Source organism: Poecilia formosa, unplaced genomic scaffold (genome assembly GCF_000485575.1).
Source record: "Poecilia formosa unplaced genomic scaffold, Poecilia_formosa-5.1.2 Scaffold474, whole genome shotgun sequence".
Classification (NCBI taxonomy): domain Eukaryota; kingdom Metazoa; phylum Chordata; class Actinopteri; order Cyprinodontiformes; family Poeciliidae; genus Poecilia; species Poecilia formosa.
In genome coordinates this window covers 4,559-16,653 of record NW_006800413.1, presented here as the reverse complement: position 1 = coordinate 16,653, position 12,095 = coordinate 4,559, and the positions used below count along the sequence as shown (strand labels likewise).

Genomic DNA, 12,095 nt, shown 5'->3' with positions numbered 1-12,095 from the left:
ACAATATCTGGGATCATGAGCGCCCCCTGCCATGAGGCAAGAGAACTGCCTGCCTCCCCTGGAGTCTGTTCTCTGCCATTTCTGATCGCTCCTCCGCACACAAAACACGATACACACACAGTTGGTGACAAAAAACACTGTACATTATATACATAAGCGAAATTATGGAAAATCAGTCCATATATTAAATGTTTTTAGCCATTTTATTGCTGGCGTACAGACAGGAGGAGCATGCTCTCATAGAATGGCAACCAGTGCAGTTAGCGAGAGGTTGCGCAATCCCAGGTGAGGCTCAGCTCGCTGCTGCCTCACCGGCTTCGCTTCTGAGCAATTGAATGGGAAAATGCGAAAATCCAGCGATTTTGAAGAAAAAATCATCAGAATTGGTTAAGCTAAGTAAAAAATAGATACTTTATAGTACAAACCACACGGTGAAAATAGCAATATAAATGGTTTTATTATTATATTATTTTTCCATGATGACAGGTGAGGCTCTGCCTCACCTGCCTCCCCTGACCGCACGTCACTGGGAAATAATGACCTTTTTTTTTAACACAGCGTTTTAATTGATCACAGTTATGCTTTCAGTTTTACCCACACCTGTCTCTAGCCGCAAAAAAACCCAACAAAAAACGACAAATTGCTAACACTAAGATTTCAGCAATTATAAAAATCATACTGAACACTTGCTATGAATGTTAAAGACAATGACATCCATAAAAAACGTGTAATTTTAAGAGTCTTTGGTGAGTCCAATGGACAATTTATTTACAAAAACCTCTGCATAAAAAAATTATAAAATAAATTACTCCCTGATTAAGATCATACTCCCCCATTTTAACTTGAATTTATAGGATGGGAAATAACATAAACCTTTCAATGTTTGTTTCTGAAGAACAAAAGAGAAATGCTACTGAAAAACTGCCAATTCGAGGGGTTAAAATTCAGAAAATTAATATATATCTGTTACTTATAGTAAGGTACGAAGTTAATAATGGGATACAAAGAAAATGTAACATTTCCATGGCAATCTTTCAAAGAACATGTTTTTTTTTGTGTCCAAAAGACACAGGGGGATCACAAAATAAAGGTTAAACATGCAGACAAAAGCATACCTTAGGATGCAAAGGCACGTCTGTGTGCTGTTGGTGAGGCGACAGAAACCAAAGCGCTGGCATCCCTCCAGGTCAGTCAGAACAAAAGTAAAGTGCTGGACGGCCACCCCATCCCTCTGTCTGAGCAGACGAGCGAGGTGAGAGGAGGACAGTTAGATCAAGTAAACCAGGCGGGGAGGTGTGACCGGGCATGCAGCGAAAACCCAGTTCATACTCACCTTTGGATGTCGTACGGGAAGCAGAACCTGGGCAAAGTTTGACTGGATCCCTGGAAAATAAGCATTTAATGAGCAAAATAAGGAGCGAGAGACACCAACAAAGACGGTTATGTTAAAGTACGAGAGCTTCATGCGCCTCACGTCAACTTTTGGAAACTATTTCAGGTTTACGGTGTTACACGCTGAGCAACGTAAACATTATTGTCTCCATTGTCAACAGTTAGAGGATGTGATAAGAAAAGAAAGCGAAAGGTTAAAAAAGAATGTTCACACGTCAATAAATGGTTGAAACATTGTCGGTTTTGATCAAACGGATTTATAAAGCCTGACTTTTGGTTTCCGTTTTAACATAAATTTGAACAAGAATTGTTTGCTAAAGTTCAATTTATTTACTCCCTTGACCTAAATAAGGTGAGTCCTTAAACAGCCACACAAAATATGTCCGGTGTTCGAAGAGTAAAGTCGAGCTGCTGTGATCATTTCAAAAGTATATTCCCAACAACGCATTCCCTGGAGCAGCAGAGGCTACCTCATCCCTGAAGTCTTCTGGAAACTGAAACTTTACTCCAGGATCTGCAAAATTAAAGCAAAAAAAAAAAAAAGTTATGAAAATGAATGAACAAACTACATCACACAAATGAATTTCACTAAGTTCAATTTTCAGCAAAAAAGCTAATTCAGTTCAGACACAAACATTCTGTAGATACAGTAATATATACTGCTCAAAAAAATAAAGAGAACATTTCACTTTAATTTTGTGTGTGGCTCCAAATCCAGGCCTCCATTGGTTAATAACTTTGATTTCCATTGTGTGATTTTGTTGTCAGCACATTCAACTTTGTACAGAACAAAGTATTCAATGAGAATATTTCATTCATTCAGATCTAGGATGTGTTATTTGAGTTTTCCCTTTATTTTTTTGAGTAGTGTATATTATTTTAGAACTTGTATTATTCTTTCAACTACAAAACATATGTGTGATGTACTGTAGAGAATATGCACCCAGTATTTAGTAAGGGCTCCTTTTCCATTAATTACTGCATCAATGCAGAGTAGCATGGAGACAGTTCTCCTGCTGAGATGTTCCTGGGTTGCATCAACACTGCTCTTGTTTGCATTGTTAGGTCTGGTGTCTCTCATCATCTTCTTTTAAAAAGAACGTGAGGTCAAAACCAAAACTGATCTAGATTCTGTGGAACTGAAGGCCGCAGAGAGTAAAACAAAAAAGAAAAGGAAAAAAATTGTTGTTTTCAAGCTGAACCTAGAAGAATTAACCTAGTCTAATAATAAATCAACCAGCTGTACCGCCTTAAAACATCACCAGAATAAAGGATGTCCTGTCAAAACAAGACCCAAAATAACTTCTGTGCGCTGTTATTTTATGCTTGTTTTTACAAAAAAAATAAATTAGCAAGTTGGTGCACCTTATCCAAAATGCTGCTGCCAGAGTCCTGACCAACACCAGGAACATGGATCATACCACACCAGTCTTTAAGTGACTGCACTGTCTCCCTGATTGTAAAATAATAGAAATATTGTCGATGGTCTACAAGTCACTGAATGGTCTTGGTCACAAATGTACTTCAGAGTTGCTAGTCAGATATACACCACGTAAAAAACCCTCCAGGTTGTCAATGACCTGTTTACTCCTCGTTTCCATGAACCAGAACCAAATCAGGTGAGGCAGCATTTAGTCAGACTTTTCCTTTGAATCATGACTCAAACTGTTACTGTTTGCTGCAAGCAAACACAAAAGTTAAGAGATTTATTTTAATCATTTTTCATTAGCTTATCTAAGGGTATTCAGATTTCCTTCCCGTTGTATGATTATGTGTCATTAGTTTATGTTTTAAACTCTGTCCCCTTTTTCTTTTTGTAACTCAGGTTTAATTACCCTATATGTGAATGGTGCTACAAAATATATTCCAGAGATCATCCATTGGGGTTTATGTCAGCCAGGTTTGCAACCCAATCAGTGATGCTCATTAAAGAAATCATGCCAAGCACATTGATGAGATACTAAGTCCTGCTGGAAAATAAAATGAGCATTTCTGTAAAGACTGTCAGCAAACAGAAGCACAAACTGCTCCAATATCTCTTGGTAAGCAGCTGTGAACCAACACAAACAAAAGGCAATGACTCCCCGAATCCTCACCGACTGTGGAAACGTCACAGCGGACCTCAAGCAGCTTGAATTCTGACTCTCCTTTTTTCTAATTGAAAAGCAAGATACTTTTATTTAAAAAAAAATGTTTTGGACCACTGAGCTACAGATCTGTCCTTTTTCACTATCTCTGGTTCAGAATTGACATCACATAAGAAAGGCATCTTCCTTCCCACGGATACGAATACATGGTGTGTCTGATGTGAAGCACTGCGGTCCAAACCTCGAGAAACTCCCCCAAAACTCTTGAATGGGCTTTTCCTCTGAACCCTGCTGATGCTGTTTTTAACCTGCTGTTTCCACCACGCTTTGCTTCTGCTTACCTCTACAGGGTGTCGAGGACTGTCAGCTGATCAACTGTCAGGTTTTCCCCCTGACTGCCATGATCCATAACTTCACATTTCACTATTAAGCATTTATGTATTATTTCTGGACTAACTTGGTAAGTTTGGACCATCATTAGCTGTAAGTTAGATTTAAAACGAATTAATGCTTGAAATATGTTATCTCCAGTCTAATGAATCACTAAAGAAGCTTCATTTTTCTAATTTCTGAATTACTGAAATAATATAAACTTAATCATATTAATAGTTTATTGTGGGCAAAAAAACAAACAAAAAAAAAACATTAGTAATTTTACTAGACAAAATTTTTTTTTAAAAATGGCTAAATGTGAAATCTGATCGGGTCAGCTGTCAGCTCTCACAGAGAGTTAACAGGATGCTCTCCTTGGGTTTACTTGTGACTAAAAAGGCTTTGTGGTTTTCTTCTGATCACATGACAGGAAGAATGTGCGACTGTCAGAACAGCACAAACTGCTTCACACAAACAAAGTTTAGATATTTCAATTTTTTCTCAATTCACATGTACCAATATTAATTTATGTTGAAGTCCGCTGTCAAAACGCCGGTGTAGCGACTGAGTCATGACTCACAGACTGTGCAATTCACTTTGTGCAATCCATTGAGTCATGTTGAAATAAGACAAGTCCGAGATACAAAGAGTGACAGAAAAACATCTGATGAGTAACTTCATTGTAGTAGACAAAACATCAGTGTCAGTTTATATGTATATACGTATAACAAAGGGAATTTTGTGAATAAAATCACAATGTAGCGCCCGAAACAATGAAAACGGACCAAATCAAATGGTCAAATTTTACCCATGTCTTCTACTAGTAAAACAAATCTGAGATTTTTTTTTAAGTTTGAAGCTTCACCAAATCGACACAGATGTTACATGAGATTTGAAGTCACATATTTAGAAGCAGAGACCACAAACCCACAGTCTTCTTTGTTCTCAGTGAACTTTAACGATCTGATATAGAAGATGATGAACAGAAGCAGTGCTTATTAGAACAGAGCCAAACATGTGTGAGCCGTTCTGGATGGGTGTGTGTGCCGATCCAGAAGCTACAGCTGTCCTCACCTTTGTCTCTGGCTACAGGGCATGTCGCTTCAAAGAACCAGTTGAAAGTTCGCTCGGGGTTTTGTCTGACAGGAAGCACATGAACACCAAAACGTGTGAGATTTCTGTTCAGAGTTTGACGTGTGCATTCACATTAATTCAGAAATTAATAAAAGAAAGATTAATAATACAAAAAAGTTAAGACATTTACTCCAAATTTAATCTGATTGTGAGCAATATAAAATATCTGTGTTATTACATTCAAAGAAGTGCCTTGTGGCTTATAATAGGCTTAATATACAGATAAATGCATGTCAAATTTAGTAAATAAAATCTGCTTAACACAGGGATTAGAATAAGTCCACTGTTATGTCTGTGGCAGCAAATACAAGGGCAGAAGAGCTGCTGCATTAAACTTCCTGTGCAGTTTTGTGAGAGGAAGTTAATAGAAACCACAAGAACTGAGTGAGAGGCAGAGAGAAAATGATGGAGGTCGACAAAAAGAAATCATAAGCCGACTAACTTACTTCAGTCTGGAGCCCATCCTGCCTGAATGCGGCTGTTTCCATGTGTTTGTCCCGGAGGAGATGAAGGTCCTCAGGGCTCTGCTAGACGAGTGCCATCGCTTTGATGAGGCACCGTTACAGAGGAGGGCAGACCGCCAGCAGAAGCAGCAGTCTGCTCAGTCAGCGCCAGAGTGAAAAAACACTTCCTGATCTATCTGAATATGTTCTTGTCAATGTGTAAATGACGTGCGTTATGAGACAGCCTCCCAGATGTGGACTTCTCGTAATTTGTTGAAATTTCGTGTTTAAATTTAAAAGTGCTCATAAGACCGAAAGATGACATCTTCCTCAAAATTAAAATGACCTACTTAGCCAATACCTGCTGCTGTTTGTTTGGTGAATAACAGAACAGAGTAATAACAGAAGAGCTCAGAGTATGCAGGCTTGATGCAGTTTTAGAGCTCTGACAGCCGTAGACCCGTCAGTGAGAATCCGGTTTTACTTGATTTGTGCAGTCATGCACCCTTGTGTTAGTTAATGCGTCATTATTGAGAACAGTTGACTAGGTGTCCCCGCTATTGTCCAAATAAATAAAAGTTAGATAAACACTGCATGTACACCAGCTGCAAAGAGGCAAAAGAAATCCACATCCTGATCAGAAAGGCACTTTGCACACAGACCCCTTGCTGCCCCCTTGTGTCACTCGAAGGCATCTGAAAAGTATTGGTCTCCATTTTGACAAGTTTTTTTGTCATCCGAGATGAAAACTGAAACGGAATTAAAGAAAAAAAAAAGCAATTTCACAGTAAATCAAAAACATTTGATGAAAAATACCTTTGAGCTGAACCTCAAGCTACAGAAATGATCCCACAGACAAAGACTTGTTTAATAATATATTTATTTCAACCAATGCCAAATCAGACAAGTGATCAAACTGGGCTCAGTGTGAAAGATTATCTGGTGATGATGACGATGAAGAAAATGCTACCAACAAAAAAACACTTGCACACGTTTTTTGGCTAAGTTCACACAGCAGGCAAAATGTGACTCAAGTCCGCCGTTTTTTGCCCAAGTGCGACCCGTGTCCGACTTTTTCACAGCTGTCTGAACGACCCAATTCCGATCTTTTCAACCTCAAAAAAGCCAATCTGTGCCACCTCCACATGTATCGGATTGTTTCAAAGGATCCTGCAGTCTGAATGGTCATGTCGCATTTAATCCTATGTTCACATCGTTGAGACATGCGATGTAATGCAATTTGGATGCAAACAATGGCTGAAAATTATGATTATGACATAAGTCTGTATCAAGAAAGCGCATCACATCACAATCCCACCACTCCTGGCTCTGACTAAACATCCAAACAGACTTCGCTATAGACTGTGTAATCGATGATCCGCCAAAGGCCATTGCTGTTAGCTGTACTTTCTTTTTATTGGTCTCTTGTTACAATACTGTTGATTCCCATTGCTGAAGAAACTTTAAGATCGATAAAGTTTATTATCAATCTTACGATCGTGGTGAGTTTGAGGGTATAACAGTAAACAGCGCACTGTTTACTGTTACTTCAGTAAACAGTGCGCTGCTGCGTGACGTCAACGTTCCTCTGCGCAGTCGGCTTACTTTGGGGGTCATACACGTTCACATCAAGACCTGCTGTGTGAATGCAGCCTTTGTTACCGCTACAAAGGTCAGCTATGTTTTTAGTGTGTGAATCCTACTCTGGCAGAAGAAGAAAAAAGGTGAAGACCAGAAACAGAAGAGGCAGGGAAGAGATGACATGAATAAGAGAGCAGGGAAAGGACAAGACAGGAAGGAAAAGTACAAACTAAAAAGAAAAGAGCAGAGTTGGACTTGGCTAAAAGGATGGATGAGTGCCAATGAGAAATATGAGTGACCGTTAGCCTTAGGCGACTTCCTCCTCTCCTTCCTCCTCGAACTCTCCCTCCTCGGCCGTGGCGTCCTGGTACTGCTGGTACTCGGACACCAAGTCGTTCATGTTGCTCTCCGCCTCGGTGAACTCCATCTCATCCATGCCCTCTCCGGTGTACCAGTGGAGGAAGGCCTTGCGCCGGAACATGGCGGTGAACTGCTCGGAGATGCGCTTGAACAGCTCCTGGATGGCCGTGCTGTTGCCGATGAAGGTGGCGGCCATCTTGAGCCCGCGGGGTGGGATGTCGCACACGGCCGTCTTGACGTTGTTGGGGATCCACTCCACGAAGTAGCTGCTGTTTTTGTTCTGCACGTTCAGCATCTGCTCGTCCACCTCCTTCATGGACATGCGCCCTCGGAAGACGGCGGCCACGGTCAGGTAGCGGCCGTGGCGGGGGTCGCAGGCTGCCATCATGTTCTTGGCGTCGAACATCTGCTGAGTGAGTTCGGGCACGGAGAGAGCTCTGTACTGCTGGCTGCCCCTGCTGGTGAGTGGCGCGAAGCCGGGCATGAAGAAGTGCAGACGAGGGAAGGGCACCATGTTGACCGCTAGCTTGCGGAGGTCGGCGTTGAGCTGGCCGGGGAACCGCAGGCAAGTTGTCACCCCGCTCATGGTGGCAGAAACCAGGTGGTTGAGGTCTCCGTAAGTGGGCGTGGTGAGTTTGAGGGTGCGGAAGCAGATGTCGTACAGGGCCTCGTTGTCAATGCAGTAGGTCTCATCAGTGTTCTCAACCAGCTGGTGCACAGAGAGGGTGGCGTTGTAGGGCTCCACAACGGTGTCCGACACCTGCACAAGCAACGCTCAAGTTCAGGGTGAAAACTAAAGCATACCAAGAAGCAAACCGACACGATCATCGTACCTTGGGAGAGGGAACCACACTGAAGGTGTTCATGATACGGTCAGGGTACTCCTCCCGGATTTTGCTGATGAGCAGGGTCCCCATGCCGGAGCCGGTGCCCCCGCCCAGGGAGTGTGTGAGCTGGAAGCCCTGAAGGCAGTCGCAGCTCTCAGCCTCCTTCCTCACAACGTCCAGGACCGAGTCCACCAACTCTGCTCCCTCTGTGTAGTGGCCCTTTGCCCAGTTGTTACCTGCTCCACTCTGGCCTGTAATGGCAGGATTACGGTGCTGAACTGTTGCTATGACAACATACTTTGCAATAGGGGCAATAGGCTCTTGCAATATTAAAACACCACAATGTTTTCTGGAAAAAAAGAAAACAGAGCTTTCTCAAATGATGGTCGCATTGATCTGCTTTGTGTGTGCGACACCGAGTTGAAAACACTGAAAGTTGAGAGTCGGCGCAACCAGCCACAAGGACGCACATCACAGGTGTGTGGCTTCTGCCCTGGTGGAGAAGAAACGGGGCTAGATGACCAACTAGCTCATCAAACTTGCTAGCATCGATTCAGATTGAGGGAAATGACGGAATTTGTCACGAGAAATGTAGGTAATTGAGACGCTCGACTATGAGATCTGAACCGCCTGCGGTAAACAGTGTGCAGTGTCCACACAATTCCGGCCACACAGAGTATGAGGGAGACTTTATTTTGAGGTATAAAACAATTTGTCCCCAAATGAAAACCAAAAGAAAAAGAGGGATATTTCTGTTTTCTCAAAAGTCGAGTCTTGCTTCTATGAAGCAAATATCGCATAACATCTTGTAAGGTCAATGTTTTGCTACACACCTGCACCTTATATTTTACCTGTGCTTTTATCCAGTTGGAATTTCAATTATCTCCCAGTTTAATAATTTTTCATATTAATCCCAAAGAAATTCTGTCTTGCTTTGTTATGCATTATTAAGCATCACAGAGAAAAATCAAATAGTTTTGATTTGATAGAGTAAATTAAAGTGCATGCTCCGAGTTACGTACCAAAGACAAAGTTGTCTGGCCTGAAGATCTGTCCGAAAGGGCCAGAGCGGACTGAGTCCATCGTGCCAGGCTCCAGATCTACCAAGATGGCCCTTGGCACGTACTTTCCACCTGGAACAGATAAGTGATTTGTTTTTTTCCTGGAGGGGTTGAGGGGGATCCATCCATCCATCCATTTTCTGAACACCCTTGTCCCTCAGTGGGGTCGGGAGGGGTGCTGGTGGTTGAGGGGGATATAGTTTCTAAATAGAGTTTAAATACTGAGACAAATCACATAATCAAACCTGAAGCCTCATTGTAGTAGACGTTGATCCGATCCAGCTGCAGATCGCTGTCCCCGTGGTAGGTTCCAGTCGGATCAATGCCGTGCTCATCGCTGATCACCTCCCAGAACTTCAAACACATGGGCATGAGAGATTAGTTACAATGAAATTAACGTGTTAATAAAACATTAGAAAATATGAATCCTGAATGAACAGGGTGTAATAGATTACTGCACATCCCACCATGCATACAGAAACCATGTTACTACCAGGAGTTTACATCTGCAACTAGAACCTATATGCAACACAAAGGCTTCAAAATTAGAGATTTTTTGCCTGATTTTCAAGACACTAATTTATCTTTTTTTAAAAAGATCCAAATAATCTGTAAGCATAAACAAATCATCTTGATTATGAGCCAGATTTCTGAGTTTGCCCTGACTGTTCTCGATGACAGTGACAATAACAGTGCCAATTGAAGGGTGGAGCCAAGCACACAAATCTCGAGCAAAAGAGGAAATGTTTTCTTTTTAGCAAATAGAAAACCACTTTTTCACTCCATTTCAGTCTTTTATTAATCAATCAATCAAATTTTATTTGTATAGCACATTTCAGCAGCAAGGCATTTCAAAGTGCTTCACATAATTAAAATAAAAACAACATGACATTGAAAAAACAGTGAGAAAGAGAAAGACACTTCTTCTCTTCAATGAACATGAATGGAAGATTGTCCTTCGTACAAATCATCTTTGTAAAATATGCATGTTTTTTTATTTATTTCGTTCATCCATTTCGATGTAAATCAACAGACATAAATCATCCCAGAATTTCAGAATTTTTCACCTTCTTCACACATGATCTTGGTGCATTCAAAATTCCCTCAGATTATAATTTGTGTTTAATATTCAAATCTTTCGCAAACATTCATATTGTTTAATATAATGACAGTATGAAGAATGACTGATATTTGATAAGGCTTAACAAAAAAACCCAAAACAAAACAAAAAAAAAAAACAGGCCAATGACATCAATGTGACATGTTTTGTCATTTGCATGTCGTTCCAGTGCATTCGGAGTCTCAGCCGCACCCCTCTGTCTGGCTGTGGCTACACGCGCGCACGCATATTAATTATTACAATATTTAATATTTTAATTTAAAAGTTAACGTGGATATCTTCCCACACACACGTTCTCCGCCTCCTGTGCGGCTCCAGTCGAGAACAGCAGTCGCATGAAGCGGTCTTCATGCGACAGCAGCGGGGATGTCTCGGATTGCCGCCGCCCATCCTGAAGGATGCTATTGTACGCTGCCTTCACGGCTCTCCTGTGCACGACACTTTCCTCTCCGCTGTGTTTGACCTACTTAATCTTTCCCGGGAACAGCGTGCTGTCTTACCAGTTGTCATGTCACGACCAGCGGCGGCCAGCTTGTATTTAGTTGCATTTAAAACAATAAAACTCGGCTGCCATTGTTAACGGGTAGATAAAATCCCCCCAAAGGTTCGCTGGCTCTTCTCTCTCTCTCTCTCTACCTACCTTCGCTCCAATCTGGTTACCGCACTGCCCGGCCTGAAGATGCACAATCTCACGCATGTTGTCGCTGCTGCGGTACGGGGAGTATGCAAACTGATGGAGAAACGAAGGAAGGTGGGAAGAAAAAAAAACCTTAAAGTCTTTTTTTTTGTTTTTTTTTTTGCGACTCGGTTCGCTCTTGACTCTCGGTTCTGTCGAGTAGGGAGCCTGGCTGAATGGCGGAGGGGTTTGTAACAGGGTTTTAAGCTGCCTCGTCTCGCCCTTCCCATCCAACCGCGGCTGCGCCGTGCCTGTCTGTGCTGCAGAATTACGTAATCTCCATGGCAACGAAAACTGGGCACAGCCGGTGCAAATGGCCTGTCTAAACCGGCCGGCTGGAAGAGAGCAGGAAAGCGAAGAGACTAATCTTCGTTGGAATAACATGTTAAAAAAACAAAACAAACAAAAAAACAATGGCGTTATGTTGCATAATACGGAGATTATAACTTTCCAGTTTAGAGCTTGAGTGGAGAAGTCTAAAATATGTCCGCTCTGTTTGAATGCACAACCCTTCTCCCACCTCCAAGCACACACACCCATAATGTGTTCAAAATTTCTTTAGTGTCCACAGTGTTAGCTTTGGCTATGAAGATAATGCTGCTTTTCATTATTCCATATTTAGCCTGCTAATTTGTTTGAGTTGTTGCCCATGGAGACAGGATGTTTGACAACAGAAGCTGGAAGGAAGTCAGGGTGATGATATGGAAATGGCATGCATTCCTCACTCAGCCCGCATTTTCATGCAGTAGACTGTTTTCAAAAGACAGCTTCAAACATGACTTAAGAGTGAGAGAACAAAAGTAACCTTTCAGAAGTTGCATGCAGTTGAAACACATTATGCATGTACTATAAAAATTACTTCCTTTTGCACAATCTAAATCAAACCAAACTTTTACTGTCCTTAGATCACTTAGAGAAATAGTGTCCTTGTGTGACATTGTGGGAAAATAAAAGTAGTAATATAAAAAAAAATAGCAGCCAAAATATAAAGAAGAAAATTCTAGATTTCCACAAGTCTGGTTCATGTTTGGGTACAGGTCTG

General features: G+C 41.6%; 2 protein-coding genes across 4 annotated transcripts in view; both read right to left on the bottom strand.

Annotated features, from left to right (window-relative positions):
- dennd1c (DENN domain containing 1C) overlaps nucleotides 1–5,772 on the bottom strand; it is a 14,605-nt gene extending 8,833 nt beyond the window's left edge. The window contains exons 1-5 of one of the 3 annotated variants that reach the window (XM_016664264.1): nucleotides 5,432–5,772; nucleotides 4,926–4,990; nucleotides 1,863–1,906; nucleotides 1,334–1,383; nucleotides 1,116–1,235 (exon numbers count right to left, since the gene is read on the bottom strand). In XM_016664264.1, the coding sequence (XP_016519750.1) occupies nucleotides 1,116–1,235; nucleotides 1,334–1,383; nucleotides 1,863–1,906; nucleotides 4,926–4,990; nucleotides 5,432–5,448 (296 nt within the window). In that variant the 5' untranslated portion in view covers nucleotides 5,449–5,772. The remainder of the gene's footprint in view (nucleotides 1–1,115; nucleotides 1,236–1,333; nucleotides 1,384–1,862; nucleotides 1,907–4,925; nucleotides 4,991–5,431) is intronic. The other 2 variants (XM_007578310.2, XM_007578311.2) reach the window with 2 other exon arrangements.
- A 518-nt stretch (nucleotides 5,773–6,290) lies between these two features.
- LOC103156316 (tubulin beta-4B chain-like) lies at nucleotides 6,291–11,284 on the bottom strand. The gene is made up of 5 exons (XM_007578309.2): nucleotides 11,018–11,284; nucleotides 9,503–9,611; nucleotides 9,219–9,329; nucleotides 8,203–8,447; nucleotides 6,291–8,129 (listed from the first exon to the last, which is right to left on the bottom strand). The coding sequence occupies exons 1-5, from the start codon at nucleotides 11,072–11,074 to the stop codon at nucleotides 7,317–7,319; spliced, it is 1,335 nt and encodes a 444-aa protein (XP_007578371.1). The 5' UTR covers nucleotides 11,075–11,284; the 3' UTR covers nucleotides 6,291–7,316.
- Nucleotides 11,285–12,095: the final 811 nt, after the last annotated feature.

What these genes read in the sequence shown, in the direction of transcription:
- LOC103156316 (XM_007578309.2), bottom strand. Translation starts at nt 11,074, where the DNA reads ATGCGTGAGATTGTGCATCTTCAGGCCGGGCAGTGCGGTAACCAGATT. An exon ending in GTAACCAGATTGGAGCGAAG is followed by an intron (nt 9,612 to 11,017) that starts GTAGGTAGAGAG and finishes ATGTGTTTGAAG; the next exon opens with TTCTGGGAGGTGATCAGCGA. An exon ending in GCCAGACAACTTTGTCTTTG is followed by an intron (nt 8,448 to 9,218) that starts GTACGTAACTCG and finishes CTGCCATTACAG; the next exon opens with GCCAGAGTGGAGCAGGTAAC.